Raw genomic sequence first — 19817 nt, 5'->3', positions numbered from 1 at the left:
GGTGATTTAAGCAATTTTGAGCGTGGCATGGTTGTTGGTGCCAGACGGGCCGGTCTGAGTATTTCACAATCTGCTCAGTTACTGGGATTTTCACACACAACCATTTCCAGGGTTTACAAAGAATGGTGTGAAAAGGGAAAAACATCCAGTATGCGGCAGTCCTGCAGGCGAAAATGCCTTGTTGACGCTAGAGGTCAGAGGAGAACGGGCCGACTGATTCAAGCTGATAGAAGAGCAACTTTGACTGAAATAACCACTCGTTACATCCGAGGTATGCAGCAAAGCATTTGTGAAGCCACAACACGCACAACCTTGAGGCGGATGGACTACAACAGCAGAAGACCCCACCGGGTACCACTCATCTCCACTACAAATAGGAAAAAGAGGCTACAATGTGCACGAGATCACCAAAATTGGACAGCTGAAGACTGGAAAAATGTTGCCTGGTCTGATGAGTCTCGATTTCTGTTGAGACATTCAAATGGTCAGAAATTTGGTATTAGTATGGTGTTCCTAATAATCCTTTAGGTGAGTGTATATTACCTGTAATAAATTGTGATAAATTCCCTCTTACATTTTTAATGCAATTAATTGTGATTTTTTTATGTTAATTAATTGTGCATCACTAACTAAACAGTTTCACTATTGTACATGTAATACTTGCTTTTTAATCTAATGAGTGAGTAATTAGATATAATGTTAATATTTCTAATGCTACACGAGTCTCCCATCTTGCATCATAAAAAAAAAAATTACTGAAAAGCAATGAATGAATGAATGAATGAATTTGTAAATCTTGTTTAAGGGCAGTTATAATTAGTGTATCATACTCCTCCATGCTTTTATATGGCTTTTAAAAGAGCTTTCACTATCTACAGAAGGCATTATTTAGTCAGACTGTTTTATCTCCATGCCATTATTAAATGGTTCTAGCTTACGCTGCTTTACACTCCGAGTCTCGAGCTTAGCACAGACTTGTCACTGTTCTTTTACTGTAGCTGCATTAATCATTAGTGCTGTATAAAAAAGCTGCTTTCTTTGCTATCATATTCAACATGCTGGACCTATTTTTAATTCATTTCACAATGAAAAAAAGGAGGTCTACTTTAAACAAAAAGGTGCGTGTGAATAATTATGGATTAAGGAACATATCATTATCTGACATAAACTACAGACTTCTGTAACAAAGACTTAGTTTTAATAAGGCTGGTCCCCACGGTTGCCAGATCTGTATAACATAAGTTTCTCTTAAAAAACGATTCCAATGGACAAGCAGTAATAAAACACACAGAGAGCAGGACATAAATTAATGAAACAATAAATGAAAAATATTTGTGGCACAGTGGTGGTAGTGGGTTCGGTAGTGGTAGTTTTATTCTGTTTAAATATATAAATGTATTTATCCATAAGCTAAAGGTTACCAATTATATAAGATAAAATTATAGTATATAGACATTAATATAGACATTCAGATGGGTTTCCACTGTGCGTGTATGACCATAAATGTCAAGAAACAAATTCCCTGCTTTTTGTCATCCATTTTCGCCCTGGTCGAGTTTAAAAAGCTAGTTAGATTTTTCCTCTTATTGTGACCTCGTATAAGAAAATTACCTATAGGAAGTTGTGGATCAGCAGGTGTTCGATTACAAAGACACTGAAATAGCATGTTTGGACGATGTGTGAAACAGACGAAGTTTGACACATGTAAAATTAAATGTTATTATTATTATTATCATTAAAATAATAATAATTATAATAATAACATTTAATTTTACAACAACAACAATAATAATAATAATAATAATAATAATAATAATAACATTTAATTGTACAATAATAATAATAATAATAATAATAATAATAATAATAACAGCATTTAATTTTACGTTTCAAACTTCCTCTGTTTCACACATCTTCCAAAAATGCTATTTCAGTGTCTATGTAATTAAGCTCCTGCCGAGCAGGTGGATTATGGTATATTATTATTATTATATGGTAGATTAGTACTATTATTGTTATAATAATAATAATAATAATAATAATAATAATAAACATATTAACAATTATATAATGTGCTATTAATAATATTATATTGATAATATTATTAAATAAACAATATTTGGGGCATTAACACAAAGTTTGAACGAGCTCTAGTATGCCTGGGGAAGAAACACATAGATGCCCTTCCGGTCTGAACCATCCCAGATAAATACCCCTACACTGTCTGTAGTTAGTAAAGACTGAGAAGTGTAGGTAGTCTAGAAAGCTACTAAATAAACCCCCAGAATTGTAAAGAAAATGTACATCTTATATTTTCCTAGAAGTGTATATTTAAAAAGCCTTAATTTAATCCTCAAAAGAGCATGAACGGGTTGCACTAAAGGATGAAATAAAGAATGAGGAATTTACTGATGCAAATATAGTACCATCCAGAGCTAATGTTGAGAATGTGATAGAGGGCACATACAAAACGATCATGTTATATAATATTTATTTAATCTCATTAAATAACCTCTGATCTGAACTAGAATATTGTAGGTGCTTGTGATCATACAGTAACTCTGTTTAAATTAGGATTATACTGTATCTTACACACCTATAGAAATGCATAGGGCTATAAATACTTGCAAGGCACAGTGTGTGTGTGTGTGTGTGTGCAGTGTAGATATATGGCTGTGGTAGCTTTATACTAATATTGTGCATATTTTAGTGAAGTCCCATAAGGTGAATAGAAAAGAAAAGAAATGGGGCAGAAAATGAAATCATTATTCACAATTATATGACAATTAATCAGCAGTTACAACTGCACAACTGTGAAGGGACAAAACAAATCAGCCCATGCTGGCAGGTTAAAGTAAAATGCGATTTTTCCATTGAAAAAAAAAAAGTAAAGCGTCTAATAAAGCACAATTTAGACAAAGAACACGACCTTAATTAGACCTCAGTGAGTGTTCTTTAAAGTACATGAAAAAATGGCAAAAAAATAAACACTGCCTTATGCTGTAAAGAATAATTGTTGTTATTGCACTAATCACTTAAGTTATGCACAGATAATTACACCAATGATTCACATCCAATAATTAATGATTTCCGCCAGTAGCTACAAGCCACATGCTCTGGTTGAGGATCAATTTGATATTCATCTTCGTGCATTTTGTTTATTGATAGCTAGTCGCTAATAAATTTCCAGCAACTTGTGAAACATCTGCACATTATCATGATCATGAAGGCTTAGTCATCCCTCAACAAGATTTCTCAGCAGGCTGCCTGTTTGCATTTATTCAAATGTCAGAGACATGAGGCGCTTCTCATCACCATGCTGAATTCCCATGTGATCTTGTGCTTGATGCAGCTGGCAACAAGTTAACTGGCTTCATTAAATCTGACTTTTTAATTTGCAACTAATTACCAAGAGAGTGAGAAAGAAGAACTGGCAGGAGGGGGGAACTCCTGAAAAATACAGTTGGAGAATATGAGCTTAATGGTTCAGAAAGAACGAACCAGGAGAGCACTACAGTTCTGTACATTGTTATTGCTCTCTTTCTCTCAGATTTATGCAAATAGCTCATTCCTTAATGTCTTCTGGGATTAATGGAGCTGTTGAAAGGTAACGGCGGGAAACCGGCCCTGGAGATATATAATGAAGTTGGACAGCAGTAATGTCCTCAAGGCCCGCTGCTTTACCGAGCACATGAAAGAACACAATATGTTCTTCCTGGGAATCAAAATACTTGTCTTTCTTCACAAAAATCGATAAATCACAAAATATTACCATAAAGTTTGTCTGGTTGAAAAAAAAAAAAAAGGAAATAAATGCAAAAGCACTTTGTGAGAGCACCCAGGGTCAAATTTGTGAACAAGCATTTGTAAAAATTCACTTTACAGACAAGGTGAATTTTTCATAAGAGGCACTTTACCTTTAGATATATATTTAACTCCCGAGAGAGAGAGGGAGAGAGAGAGAGAGAGAGAGAGAGAGAGTAATGTATGTATATATCCATCAATCCATTCTTCCATTCATCCACCCATCTAGGAACCTTTGTAGTCCAACCATGGACCATGGAGGCCAACGGTGACCATTGTACGTACTCCCATTTTTACAACAATACTATAGTAGGATCTCCAGTCACACACTAATCCGCATGTCTATGGACTGTAGGAGGAAATCGGAGTACTCAAGTACTTAAAGGGAACCCACCAAGCACCAAGGGGAGACCCCAAGGTGGGAATTTAATCTGGACCCCGGAGGTGCATATACAGTATATATATGGGCACTGTTGGCTCAGTGGTAGGTGTTTCGGGTTCGATTCCCAGCCAGTACCCAAACCCCAGCCACTGGATGCAGTGCCGGTCCCAAGCCCAGTATTGTCAAGTGCAGTACCATCATGAAACTCATCATGTCTCTCATGAAGACCATCCCAGAAAAATCATCAATTAACATCACCTTAGATTAGAGCATAAGTAGCAGAAACTTCCCAATATTAGTTATTCTGTGCATATTTTGGATGCCTTAGAAGAGAAATAAACATCAGGAAATACCATGGAATTAGGTGTGATCAAATTTTTGACTGGTGGTGTAATTATAGATCACACCTCGTCCTCTATGTCTTACAGTGGGAACTACAAACTCAGTAACCATCTGTTCACCCTCTCTATGTCTAACGAAGACATGGCGTGTAAAACCACAAATCTCAAATTTGGATTCATCAGATCAAAGGACATTTCTTCTCTGATCTCTGGTCCATTCATTGTGTTTCTTGGCCCAGGTAAGTATTTTCTGTCTCTTGTTGTTCCGAAGTAATGCTTTCTTTACCACCATTCGACCATGGAGGCCCGACTCATGCAGTCCACTCTGAACAGTGGATGGTAAGATACAGTATGTCTGCTTTATGAAATCCGAAAAGCATTTATGTGGGCTCTAATCTGAGATGCTGCAAATTGGGAGGCTGGTCATTCCAATAAAGTGATCCTCTGCAGCAGAAATAGCTCTTTGTCTTCCTTCCCTGGGACGGTCCTCATGAGAGCCAGTTTCATCACAGTGTTTGATGATTTTGTTGAATGCACTTGAGGATCCATTCAAAGGACAAAACGTGATGGCAAAGAAAATGAAAAACTAAAGTTGGATTGAACATGTCAGCTCACACACAAAACATTCACCAATCAGTTGCTGGTTGCCAAGACGAGGTACAGTACATGTAATACAATAGAAAATTAGATTTTTGTGCACTGTTGAAAAAAAAACAGACATGGGGAAAAAAGTAATGAAAATGTATGGCAAGACTTTTCCTATCGTATGATCATTTCTTTTTATCTCCCCAAAACCATCAAAATGTGGCTGTGTCACACAGTAATACAATACCGCCAATACTTAGAGAACCAGGAACGACAGAGCAGAGCAAAGCAGATGATACCTACAGACAGGCTGTAATGGAAGCCGGACTCGTATAAAGCTTTCCAGGTTCAGACTAGATTGAAATTAGATTGATACATTTCATTCACTTGACATGCTCTTTTTCCCTTCCAAATAGGAAAGACATGCACTCTGCTGCAATTTCCCCCTCGGTTGCTCCGGGTGCGGTCCATGTCAGGTTGTCTTTCAGAGTGACTTCTAGGTGAACCAGTTCAGCTGATGCCTGATCCTCTAAGACTTCTTAACTCAGTTACTGCTACACTTACTGTACAGATGTGTACATCTGCTCACGTACTGTAGCAATGCTCCTACTGAAACCTGCTTTCTCTAGATCATCACTATTTTATAAACTTTTAATTTCCAGTAGTTTGCAAATGTTTTATTATCCTAAATGTAACTTTTTGTGCAGTTTTAGAAGGAAATAAGGTTTTACTGAGCATCATGCAGAACCACCCACTGTTCGTCTGAGGACTATGACTGTTGCACCCGCTTCTTTTTTCGCATGCAATGCAAAATCTAGCATCTTACATTTTGTTTTTGTCTAAAAAGTAGTCACTTATATAATGTGCTCTTTTCTTTTTTTGACATACAAATATTTTTTTCTGTAATGTTTAAGTTTGTGGTGGAATACTACTATTCAGTTATCCAGAACAGTTTTTGGTCTGACTCAATAATCCCTCACTCACTCATCTTCTTTACCGCTTTAGGCTGTATTTAGGGGCGCGGGGGGCCTGGAGCCTATCCCAAGAGGCTTAGTGCATTAGGTGGGGTACACCCTGGACGGGGTGCCAATCCATCCCAGAGCACACACACACTTATATGGGCAATTTGGAAACGCTTAAAATTAATCTAATTTGCAGGTCTTTGAACTGTGGGAGGAAACCCACCAAGCACATGCAAACTCCATGCATACAGAGATGGGAATCGAGTCTGGCTGGGAATCAGCTCTAGACCAAAAAAAATCTATAAAAAAGTTTTTAGTAAAGATTTTGCACAGAACTGTACAGTATATCTTACATTACATTCCTCAAAAAGTTTTTCTATAGTGAAAATCTCCTCTGAGCTCATCAGTGTGCACAGAAGAAAATCAACTACGTAAAAGATTAAATAATGCTTCATACTGTATATTTAATATTATCTTTGACTAGCAACCTAACATGAACTTAAGACTGCTCCTCGCTTGAGTTATCAACCAAGAAAAGCAAGCTTGAATGAATTCAAGGAAAAGAATAATTAAAAACTGAGATGTTCCCACTAGATTTAATCTGCAAATGTGTCGATTGCAAGGCAATTTCTTTTTTGTGGAAAAAAAGCTTCATGGAATGGGTTTCCATGGCCGAGCAGCCTTACAGTACATCACCGAGTGCAATGCAAAGCATCAGTTGCAGATGTGTAAGGCACACCACCACTGGACTCTAGAGCAGTGAAGGCTCTGGAGTGATGAAACACGCTTCTCTGACCAGCAATCCAATGGACGAGTCTGGGTTTGGTGTTTCGCAGGAGAATGATACTTGTCTGACTGCATTGAGTTAATTTCAAAGTTTGGTGGAGGGGAGTTTATGATTAGGGTTGTTTGTCAGGAGTTGGCCTCGACCGCTTGGTTCCACTGAAAGGAACTTTCAATCCTTCAACATACCAAGACATTTTGGACAATTTAATGCTTCCAGCTTTGTGGGAATAGTTTGGGGATGACCTTTTCCTCTTACAACATGACTGCGCACCAGTGCAAAGCAAGGTCCATAAAGACATGGATGAGCGGGTTTGGTGTGGAAGAACTTGACTGGACCTGATCTCATCCCGATAGAACACCTTTGGGATGATGATGCTCTGTATTTAACTGTATACAATGCAACTTTACAAAGCATTCAAGTGATCACTATTTATGACTCTTTCTTCGAACCACATGAAGTTGATAGTTCCGCACTATCCTTCCAGGCCTTAATAATGAGATGGATAGGTCTTAACTCAATTCCCCTAAGCTGTTTTCTTTGATTTATGCGAAGCAAATATTATTGTAAAAAGGTAAAAAATTTTTTTTTTTTGGCCAGACAGTGTACCTACTGAAAAATGGCCAAGTCTAAGAATCTAAGTGACATTGACAAGAGCCTAATCATTATTGCTAAATGACTGGGTCAGAACATCTCCAAAACAGCTGGTCTTGCCTGGGGTTCCTAGTTTGCAATGATAAGTACCTAACAAAAAAAGACAACTGGAGAACTGGAGACAGGGTCATAGGGACCCAAAGCTCATTGAAGTGAATCGAGAGTGAGAACCCATGTGGTCTGATCCTACAGGAGAGCTCGTGTACTGTAGCACAACTGGCTGAAAATGTTAATGTATATTATGTTAAATGTAAAAAAAAAAGTTAACGTGTTTGATAGAAATCAGAACGCACGGACAGCTGAGGATCAGAACCAAACCCCGAAGCAATAGAAGAAGATTAGCCTGGACAGATGAATCCCGTTTTCCTTTACATCATGTGGATGGCGGTGTGTGTGTGTGTGTGCATCACGTACCCGGGGAAGAGATGGCACCAGGATGCCTCTGAGAAGGAGAGAAGCCGTCTTTGGCAGTGTGATGCTACGGACCGTATTCTGCTCATTTGTGAGATTCATGTGGATGTTATTAGACACATACCACCTACCTAAACATTGTTGCTGACCAAGTACACCTCTTCATGGTAATCAGCCTACACTGTGAGTGGAAACCAGAATATCTAGAGGAAACCCACAAAGCCACTTTGACCTTGCTTAACATTAAGAAAAAATACTTACAAAATTTTACAGAATTTCTTTACATGCATCTAAGACCATATAGATACATGCACAATGACCAAAAAAAAAAAAAAAAAAGCAAAGCACTGTGTGATCAGAATTTGACAAAAAAAAACACCAGAAGGCGACTGATACAGAAAAACTGCGAGACTCTCATTGTTAAATGAGCTTTGAAGCTCCAAATGTCAGCGCTGCATCCCACATGGATATTAGGATAGCTCAGCACAGGCGTCACCCTGATGAAAAAGCAGTGTGCCAGTGTGCTGAGAAAAAAAAACAGTCCTTGAGCCACTGAGCTCTCAACATGAAGTGCAAATACTTTCAAACACCCTGTCGCCCGTCACAGACTGTGCGGGATCTAAAAAAAGCTTTTTAAACCCGTGCTGTCAGTAAGCGCCTGCTTGCCGGTTCTGTGCGGAGGAGCAGGACGAACCTCTTTCACACGTGCGCTTGCACCCGTACATGTGTGAACGCTCGCCAGAGCTGTTCATCTGGCAATTTGCTGGGACGAGACCAAGTGAAAGCAGGGCATAAGACTTAAACAGACTCAAAACATTCACACGCTGCCATTTTGGCCGCGGTAGAGAGAGAAATAGATTGAGGCTATGTTTATGCTGTGATGCTGAATAGACTTTCGGTAATTTTCAGAATCATTCTTCTTATGCATGGCCATGATGGAGATAAAATCGGTTTCTCTTAAAGTATGACGATAAATCTGTTACACAGGAACACAAACCAGCTTGTGATCCTCATCACAGCAGACTCGAGTTGATGTCCAGTATCGAGTTTTTAGGGGGAAAAAAAAATAAATAAATGGGTAAAATAATTGTGGACACAGAGGACAATCATTGCAGACAGTCACAGCTGTGCCACAGATGTTTATACATCTGATTATGGCACCAAAGCTTTCTGCTTCAATTAACCACTGTTCGTTACAGAGATATCCCGTTTCAACGATTTTTTGAGCATTTTCTCCCTATCCTTCCTAAGCCCTTTCTCTTTTCTAATTTCCATGTTTTTTTTTTTCTCTTTCGAGCCTTTTGCGTGACAGATTTTGTGTATGTATGATGTCTGCTGTGTATCTCTGCCTCCCTCTGTGCTTCTTTCTCTGTCGTTTTAATCTTTTTCTTTCTCGCTCCATGTGGCAGGAATGGAAATGGAGTGCAAAGAATTTTTTAATTAATAAAGTAACACAAGAGAACATAAGCTACGAATCGAAGAAAGGACAAAAAAAAAAAGAAGGGCATGAAAGCAGTTTATTTGTATGCGTGTGATGAATGGGGCTGCAAGCCAAACAGTGTGAGTGATAGAGAATGAAAGATTTTCACTTCCTTTTTTTCCGTCGCACCTCCAATCTTCACCATCGCGCTTCTCCCTGCCACCACCACAAACCTTCTGCTTTCCTTTCTCACTTTTTCCATTCTTTTTCTTGCTCTCTGAACTCAATCTGTTTCTGCAAGCCCCACATCCTCATCAAAAAATGAGAAAAAAAAAGAAAGAAAAAGAAAAATGCTGAAGGCCAGCGAAGATAAATAGCTTTCTCCCTCCTCTACGGTCTCCTACTGCTGACGATACGCTCAGGATTGGATGAGTGGGGCAAATGCTCTCATGTTCAATATGTCCCCCTTTCAGATGTAATAGAGAGGGCAAACATAGAAAATATGTGTTGCTGTCAGCTTGGAATCGCTCACGTCTGCACAAGGAAGGATTGGCTCATCTTTCTTTTGTTCCTTTTACACAGTAGTGCACAAGAATTCTTGATTGGTCAGAAGATGTTGAGAATTTTTTAATAGTTTCAACGTCTACACCACTTTATACTGCAGGATCGTGGAGGGCCTGGAATTAGCTTCATCTGCATGTCTTTGGGCTGTGGTGGGAGAAAACGGACCAAAACAGGGAAGAACATACAAACTACATGCACACATACTGTAGGTGGGAATCGACCTGACCATGAATCAAACCGGCACTCTGGAGGTGCAAGGCAAGAGAGCTAACCACTAAGACACTAAGCCTATTTCATTCAGAGCATTAAGAATAAAACCACATAGGTTCTGTGTTCATCTTGTGCTACCAGTGTGGCTCTGGCCCTTTGGGCCGTAGCTGTGCAGGGGTTCTGGAGTATTGTTGTGCTGTATGGCACAGGGATGTTGGCAGTGTGGGTTGAGGGTCGGGACTATGTGGATAAGACTTGTTTGTCTAGGGCATCCCAGTCGAATAGGGATCTGGGGAGTTCGAGGCCAGGTTGGTGTCCTAGGGCTTTTAAACCGCTGGACCCTACAGTACGTGTGCCTGGCTGTGGTGCACTGGGTGTTCTGGTTCCTTTATATTGTGTCCAGCATCCAGTGATTTGGCTTTTGTGGGATCGGACCATACGGGCTGGCTTTTGGTCCTCGTAGGTTTGGGTGAACCTTGGGTGTCCATGATCCCGCCACTAGTTTAGTGCTGTATAATTGTTCCACAGCATAAGGAAACACATGTATGATGCATTACCTTCTACAAATAGACACTATTTTTGCTATTTACCAGGACAAAAATAAATAATAAACGGGATTTAAACATATGATGGACTCAAAGAGAACGACGAAAACACAACTTTGTTCTCAGACATCAAGGAGGTGTATCAGTGCTCCTCACTCCCACTGTGAGCTGCCACATCACTTCCCATTTGCAACTAACGCTGCAACTGAATAACTTCCAGCTGTTTTGTCACATCATGTCACTGCTAGTGTAAGTGTAGGATTTCTCATGGAACTAATTGTCACCTGTTGCTTTGTCACTTATTGGTGTCAACACTGGGATAGCAGAGTAATGGCAGAATATAATTATTAAAAAGTTACAATGCATTCAACATAATAAAATACATGCCCAAGTGGACTGGCACCCATCAAAGGTGTACCCCATCTCGTGCCCTAACTCACCTGGGATAAGCTTCAGACCCCCCACAAGCCTGTATACAGGATAAAGCGGTACATTCACTGATATATGGGTTTTCTTTAAGAGTTTGCACTATTCAAACATTTCACTTCAGCTTAAAGTCTCAGCACCACACTGTGGTTCAAGTCATGCAAATGTCAAATAGTTTTACACCTTTATTCAAGACAAATTTCATACTAAGTCCCGGTTCACAAACCAAGTGAACAAACTAGAAGGTCAAGACAGCACCGTGGCACACCACTCCAAATCAAGCTTATTAGAATTTAATAAGCGTTATTTTTGTTTCAAACTAGTTTTGCTTAAACTTGTTATTCATATGAATTGTTGTAAGATACATATTTTTCCCAAATAGAATTTTCTAAATTTCACAGCTTATTCACCGTTGCGAGCAATTATTCTTTCTTGACTATGACTTGATAACAGTGAACAGCTCCCACCAAACTGAGCAGCAGATTCCTCTGGCTTCTCCAGCGTTCCCCTCTGGTTACTTCTCCGACTGATACACTAATCTGTTTAACCTCCCGCCACCCAGACTGTACTGTTGTGGGTGGTTGTTTGCCTGGTCTCCTCACTGTTTATGTTTAGGCAGCACGGTGGCTTAGTGGTTAGCTCTGTCACCTTGCATCGTCAGGATTCGGGTTCGATTCCCGCCTGGGTTCAATTCCCACTACTTGGAGGGTGCATATTCTCCCTGTGCTTGGTGGGTTTCCTCTGGGTGCTCCAGTTTCCTTCAATAGTCTTAAGATATGCAGTTTAGACTAACTGGCGTTCCCAAATTGTGTGTGTGCCCTGCAATGGATTTATTTTTAATAATTAGCAACAAAGGACAGGCTGGCTGGAGATAATTGGTAATGGATCTCAGGCTTGTACTGGTCTATAAACGCGTGGCCGGGAATCTTAGCTCAAGGTCCAGAGTTCGGGAACAAGGAGGCACGTGAGCAGGGCGATGCAATGTGCTCAATCACTTGACTTCCATCTGTGGCCACACCCAAAAAGAGCTGGACGGGGCCGGTTAACAGCGACTGCGAGAGCCGCGTTGATGAGCCTGCAGGAGCTGCTGCCCATTTGGGTCCACTATGCCACTCTACCTGCCGCCATTATTCGCCAGCTGAGTGCCCACATGCAAGCTGGGCACTGCCTCTGGTACCGTATGTACACACCCTCACTTCTTTCCCTCCCTTTTTCCTTTCTCCATTCCTCCAAGAATTTCTAAGTATCTTCACCCTGTACATTGTTTTCCATATGGTCTATTTTCAGTGAACTTGGTTTGCGTGTAGACTAAAACATGCAGGAAAAGAATAGATTTTAAAAAATACCCTCGGTCAAGTGCACATGGCCTTGGATAAAATAAAATAAAGTGTCATCTAAACACATGCTTTAATAGAAGAGATTAGGCTTGGGCATAATCTTTAGTCAATATGACTATACTTAAATTTAAATGGGCACCTACTGCTAAATCCTGATATTTAACATTTTCTTTCGTTCATCCATCCAACTGTACAGCTTATCCTGTGTAGGGTCGCAGGGGGCCTGGAGCCTATCCAAGGGAACTTAGGGCACAAAACAGGTTAAACCTTGGATAGGGTGCCAAGCCATTACAGAGCACAAGCACATACAGTAGTATATACAATCATACACTGTGCAATGTGCAATGTGGAAATTCCATTCTGCACGGTGGTGTAGTGGTTAGCACTGTCGCCTCGAACCTTTAGGGTTCAGGTTTAAACCTCAACCAGGTTCAAGTGCTGTCTCTGTGTGCATGTTATTTGTATGGTTTCCCCAGGTACCCCGGTTCCCTCAATTCGAAAATGCCAATCTGAGACACACTAAGAACATGTACACTCCACACACAGACTGTAGTCGAGTTTTAGTTCCCAACCCTTTACATGTTACGCGATAGTGCTACCCCATCCATAACTAAGCCGGATTTCCACATGGCCCACTTAAGTCCATATTAGTGACACTAGATCACTAGATACAGACTGCAAGATATGTGAGACTAAGCAATTCAGTTCCAGTTCCTGTCCTTCATTAAGCACTACCCTGCAGCAAAAGTCCAGACGATTCAAAAGTTAAAAAGCCTAAATGTGCTGAATATTCGGTTTTGACAAGGGGAAACCCTGGCTTTCAAGAATATGACTCACCGTCCAGCCACCTCCGTCAGTGCTCATGTCACAGTAAACCTGAAAGCCTGAGGGGAAGTGAATAGGAAACACAGAATAGATCCCATCTTCGCGCTGTCCACTGGCATAGATATCACTGCAGTCTCTCGGTTGGGAGCCTGCGAGAGAAAAAGGGAGAAAAAAAAAAAAAAGCATAACATTATCATTTATCATCTTAACACAGCAGACATGACATGTGTCTTCTTTCACATGCTGCCTCTGAATAGCATTAGTCACTCAGAGAGACTGCCAAGAGAAAGGAAGAGCCTAAGGGAAGGCTACAGGGTATAAGGCGGCAAGGCTCATTATGGCCGACTGGCCACTTTAAGACAGCGAGGGAATAAGGGTTTTTCATTACCGTCTCCTCTGGAGCAGCCTTTGGGCCGGATACTGCTGCGCACCGGAGCCCTCTGAAGCAGATCCGCTTTCAGCAGCCCCCTCTCGCTGCCGCCGTCCTTATGCACGGAGTCAAGCACATCTCGCAGAGAGTTCACAACCTTCATCATGTTGATCTGAGTCTCCGACAACAGCTGGAGTGAGAACGCAACAAAGGAAAAAAAAAAAAAACACTTGAAAGCTTCTGCTTTTATTCAGGCACAAGAGACATCTTTATTATCCGTTAAGTGTTTAATATTTAATAGAGGAATCATAGATTTTTGCAGGATGTTAAAAATATGAAAAGAAACGATCTGTAAGGTTAAGAGATTTAAAAAAAACGATATGAATACAAAATGTACATTCATTCATTTATTCATTTACATTTTTATTTATTTATGTACATTCTTCTCTTAATGCATCCCTGCAACCAAAACACACATGCATAGTTTAATGCTGTTCTCTCTCATCTACTGTATATAGTACATCCAAACTTCTTTAGTCCAACTGTGGAGACCAGTGGTAACTTTGGGAGGCCACTGGTGACCAGTGTATTTATGACCATTTTTAGAACCATAGCAGGACCTGTGGTCAACATTTACTCATGCATTCACACACTACGGGCAATTTGGAAATGCCAATTAGCCTAATCTGCATGTTTTTGGACTGTGGGAGAAAACCGGAGTACACAGAGGAAACCCACTCCATGCACACAGACCCCGAGCCGGGAATCTAATCTGGACCCTGGAGGTGCAAGGTGACAGTGCTAACCCCTAAGTCACCGTTGCCGCCCATCTATATATTATTTCACCTGATTTAGATTGTAGCCTACAGTAATTCTCTCATCAATCTCATACCGAGTCAGTGATTTAAGAGAAACCTGCTGTTCTCATCAATTCCTTCACCTTCATTAACCTCTTTTTTTTTCCCGGGCAGTGTTGCAGTACTGTAACACACAGTGGGAGGTGGGACTATCCAGGCATTGATTCCAGCTCATTGAAGGACACAATCCACACACAAATTCACACCCAGAGGCAATTTACTGTATGGTTGCCCGTTTGCCTCCCAGTATGTTTTTCCGGAAGGTGGAAGGAAACCAGAGAACTCGAAAGAATCGACACATTTAGGCACGGTGAGAACAAAAGACAGTAAATGGAGCTCAGGATCCGAATGGGAAACCTGAAGATATGAGACATGCTACAAGCTGCATCACATCCTGAATCGCATCTAAGAGTGAGTCAAGTCAAGTCAAGTCAAGTCAAGTCAAGTAGCCTTTTATTGTCATTTCAACCATACACAGTGTAGTACAAAGTGAAACGAAACAATGTTCCTCCAAGACCAAGGTGGAACAAACATTATTTAACAACATAAATTAACAAAAAACTAACTAGCGATAAAGTGACTATGCAAGAACATGACATTACAATACTTTATGGTAATAGGGTAATGAGTTGATGTAGTGGGAGGAGAAACCGTAAACGTTCCTTGTAAGTAACAGCAAAGACGCTGTCCTGTCCAGAGGATGTGAACACTGCCCAGCCCAGTGTTTGCGCCAAACCAAACCATCTAAACACATGACTGACAAGCTGATAGACACGCCTCCTTGCTCTAGTTCAATGTGTTGGTCTATAGCTTAATCAATTATTTCATTTTTTTTACCACCATTTTTTTTTTATTAGAGCAAATTGTAATAATAATAATAAAAAAAAAATCTTACATAAATTCCTGCCACACACTTGATCATACTGGTATCATATAATAATAAAAATAAGCCACTGGAAACTCGAAACCCCTTTTAACAGACCACTGCTGCTTTTTTGCCATTTCACAGGGTTCGGAATTGATTTCTGCACAGTGTTAGATGACGGCAGCGTTCAAGACATTACCTTTTACAGCAACTTTTTAAAAGGAAAAGAAAAACTTTCAAAAGTAAAGTTATAAAGTGCTCCTGAAGATGAGTGCTGCAGCGGAATTCTGATTCTACTGTCCATAATATGGACTGAAGCTCTGTAGTGCTCTATCATACGCATCTCATGCTTTAAACATCATGTCCTGTGATTCAGCTTTGCCACAGTGGCCTGTGTAAATCCCGATCGCCAGTTAGCAAACTTTTTTACGTATAAAAGATCATCTCTGCTGCTTCCTCTTGACATATAAAACCCTAAAACAACAAATCTGTAGTTTAGTGTGTGTGTGTGTGTGTGTGTGTGTGTGTGTGTGTATGTGTTAGTTGAAACTTGTGCAAATGCCATGTTTTGAATTCCATTTTCTGGTGAAGTTGACAGTGAGCATACCGTGGGAACATTTGCGCTTAAGGCCCTCCATGTACCGTGCTGTACACACAGCATTTCCGTGCTGGTTACAACAGCAACTGTACTTCCTGTACCTGAACAAAGCAGGTCTCTCACACTGGAGTGTCAATCAGAATGACACTAGTCAATTATGGGCATTGGTGTGGAAGAGGGAAGATATCTGGTCTCAGAGGAAGCACATGGAGAGCTGGCTAGTGCATGGAATATCAGATATTGTGTCTAGCCAACGCAAAAACAAACCCCATGGTCTTAGGCAGCCTGGGTTGTAAACATACACTGTATTTTATGCACAGTTTCAAGTTCATCCCAGGTATGTCCTAATGTTCAGGTCAGATTTTAGTTTAAGTGAAGAGGAGTCTCATGCTTCGGGGTAGAAATACAATCTAGACAAATGTGTGCTTCAAACTTTGTTCCAACGATTTGGAGAGGAGCCACATGTGTGTGTGTGTGTGTGTGTGTGTGTGATCATACAGTAGACTACAGTACAAAAGTCTTGAGCCACCCCTTATTTCTGTATATTTTGCCCCCAAAGGCCCAGACTTTCTTGTATTTTAATGCAGTCTTGACGAATAGTAGTCTTGAGGTTTCCTGAAGGACAGTGACCAACAAATCATTCAAGTATAAAAAAAAGCCTTAAGGCATGAACCAGTGAGAAACAGGTGCAGATGATGAGAGATAGTCAGGCTGAATGAAATGTTTAAAAATGATCGCAAGGTGCTATGGCTATTAAAATACTCAAAAACATGTATGTGCCCAAAGAAGCTACTTCTAAAGTTCATGCAACATGGAAGTGACTGATCTTCATTTTCTTAAAATGTAACTTTAGTCGTTTCAGATAGATGATCTTAAATGTGCCTCAAAAATGGCCTTTCTTTCTGCTTTAAACAAGAATAATTTAAAATGCGAATTAGTCATATTTTGTTACGCTTATTGATACTGAAATTTATGTAAGCTTCTAGAAGTATATAAGTTGTAAAAAAAAAATATTAAAACATCCAGTGCCAAATTACTAACAACAGTGGTTTTGTTTAAATGCTTCAAATTAGACACACACCTTATGTTATGTGTTCATAAAACATAGAAAACTATAGTTACTTTTTGTAATCTGCCCAATAATTATTAACTGATATAACATTAAAAGTCCAGTACGACTTAAGAGATGGTTTTTCGTAAAAAAAAAAAAAAAAAAGGTGTAGTGTCCGTAACCATGTCAAATTCATGTTGCAATATCTTAAGAATTTTACATTTTAGAATAATACACTTTTTCAAGTCTAAATTCGTGCGCTGAGCATTTCACTCACGAGCCAAGTTAATAAAAGTAAAAAGAAGAAAAAAGTTTTAGGATTGATTGCATTGTTTTAAATTATTGCAACTCCAACTCTACCAGTTCACAACTTTTACACTCATCCTGAGGCACCGGTCCTATTTGTACTGTGATCTGGGTCTTCAAATGCTGCATAAATAACTGGAGCAGGATTCAGACATTTCACTTATAATTCAGGCCTGAACACTCAGCCGGCGCTCTGCTGCTAGATAAAGCCTGCTTTGATTTCTGCTGCCCAGTCTGCTCTTTAAATGGACGATCAGCTGCATCGAGCAGGACGCTGATGCCTGCTGCGTGAACATTATTTAAAACACGCTGGCTCGCTGACCGAGTTGTCTCCATTAATCATCGACAAATTCAGTGCTATTTTCCTGCAGACTTCCATATCATCAATAATCGTCTTTACGTAGTGGGCATCTGAGTGTGGAACATGGTGCCCACTTACACAAGAAAAAAAAAAAAAAAAAGAAAAAAGCTGATGCTTGCCGGAGAAGGGAAGATTAATGAACACAACAGCATCGGTGGAAATGGAATAAATCTATCAAAACTTTCAAACTTTCAAGCATGAGTGATCGTAAGCCTCTGATGTGAACTCTACAGTCTATTAGGCCTTACTCTTATTACCAAATGTCATTTTAAAACAGGAAATGTCCAGGATTAATAGATGACATTTGAAGTCATTACTGAGACAAAGCACGAGAGGATGTGGTAGATGTTTTTATTTTAACACGGCATAGTTCTCAGATATTAAAGCACTTCCTCTCCATCCGTGCTGATATCATGACCTTATCATGCTCCTGTTGCAGTGATGTTATCAAATATGAATACATTATTTTGGCTGAACTTTTAGTGCATTCTTGTCTGACAAAAGAACTTGATAAACGCCATTTTCAGACTTTTCCCAAGTTGTTATTCTCTAACTCACAAGGTTGTCTATAATAAAATATTTAATTTGAAAACTGTTATATGATGATGCTTCTTTCTGTCATGTGATCAGTGAAGAATAATCACGTGCACTTACTGTGCGACACAGCGGCTGCTGCATGTATGTTTAAATGTGTTTAAAAAGTCTTCGGAGAATGTTGAAGCCAGAGTTGCGTAGTAACAAGTTACATTTACTTTGTTACATTTATTTTAGTAACTTTTTGTAGTTTTACTGCAGCATACTTTTTACCACATGACTGTGTTTCACCAATCAAACGTAGCAACAATAATCACATGACTCCGTTTGACCAATCTGGTCTTCAGACAATGTTCTATAAATCAACCTGTGAATTCGTCGTATACACGCTCACTGCGCATGCGCAAACCGCATCTTTCTCATATTTTGCGGAACACCCATAAATCCATGCTGCTACTAGTGGGATCATGCGTTTAGTCTACGATCTTGCGGTTAGTATAAAATGCTTATTTTTTCATGTTTGTGTGATTTATATTTTCACTTTAATTGTACATATAATGTTACTTCAACAGTCTATGAATATATAAGTATATTTTAGTACAGAATGAATCATTTTTATGCATCCCGAAAAATATGATGCGTCCCTGGCATCATATACAAAGCATGTTTCACTGGCAAAAGAACAACTTCATACAGTCTTCTCTATCTGCTAAAACAGACACATACTTCAGCATTTAAACATTAATATATAATTATTATTTAAAAAAAAAATTACTACAGATATGTGCCACATAATGTCTGCAATACGTTCTGGCTCTGACATTATGGCCTCGTTTACATTATCGGCCTGAAGTGACCCAGATCAGATTATCTGAACGTTTTTTAGTTCGGATCTGAGCCACTTTCATATGTAGTCCTACTGTAGATCCTACTGTAGATCCGAGACGTGATCATGCAAACTTGAATGAGAATTGGCAGATACTGTAGGAATTTATGTGACCTTTTGCCCCTGCGCATGCATAGGGCGCTTGATGGATTTCTTTCTTCTTTTGGACCTCAACAAACTGCTTGCCATCCTCTAGAGCAAAACCCAGAGTATATTTTTGCTAAAGCATCATCCATTGTTCGAAATGAACGAGTGGTCACATGAACTCATCACGTGTTTTAACCCAGATGTTGCGGGGAAAACATTTTGATTTCAGTTTTTTAGGACAGGTGTGATGTGTGCATATTGGAGTCAGATAAAAATCACTAGTGATTATGAATGTGAACCGTCATGACAGGCAAATCTCATCTGATCAGGAAAAAATTATGTGAAAAACAATGTGGCTTGTAATGTGAATGTAGCCTGTGTGATTTAAATGTTGATTGAACAACATGTTATATACTTAATATAACTATGTGTAAAGGTCTGAAGTATACTTGTGGTTGTGGACAACCAAACTGGGCGGCATTGCTTCCTGAAAAAATGCACGCACACAACAATTAACACAATACACCTTTTAACACAATATTTTATTATTTCACATTTTAGAGATTTGACACACAGACACTGCCCTCCATATTGATATACTGTACATGTATGTAAAAAATTTGGGAAAAAAAATTATGGTACTGTTTGTCAG

At 39.5% G+C, this 19817-nt stretch overlaps 1 protein-coding gene across 1 annotated transcript in view; it reads right to left on the bottom strand.

The window, feature by feature from the left end:
- Positions 1 to 19817, bottom strand: part of LOC128529807 (fibrinogen C domain-containing protein 1-like) — a 112338-nt gene that overhangs the window by 48270 nt on the left and 44251 nt on the right. Inside the window, exons 3-4 of the mRNA XM_053503337.1 lie at positions 13639 to 13810; positions 13263 to 13399 (exon numbers count right to left, since the gene is read on the bottom strand). Of these exons, the coding sequence (XP_053359312.1) occupies positions 13263 to 13399; positions 13639 to 13810 (309 nt within the window). The remainder of the gene's footprint in view (positions 1 to 13262; positions 13400 to 13638; positions 13811 to 19817) is intronic.

The sequence above is a fragment of the Clarias gariepinus genome, chromosome 9 (assembly GCF_024256425.1).
Source record: "Clarias gariepinus isolate MV-2021 ecotype Netherlands chromosome 9, CGAR_prim_01v2, whole genome shotgun sequence".
In the NCBI taxonomy this organism is placed as follows: Eukaryota; Metazoa; Chordata; class Actinopteri; order Siluriformes; family Clariidae; genus Clarias; species Clarias gariepinus.
This window is presented reverse-complemented; position numbering and strand designations above follow the sequence as displayed.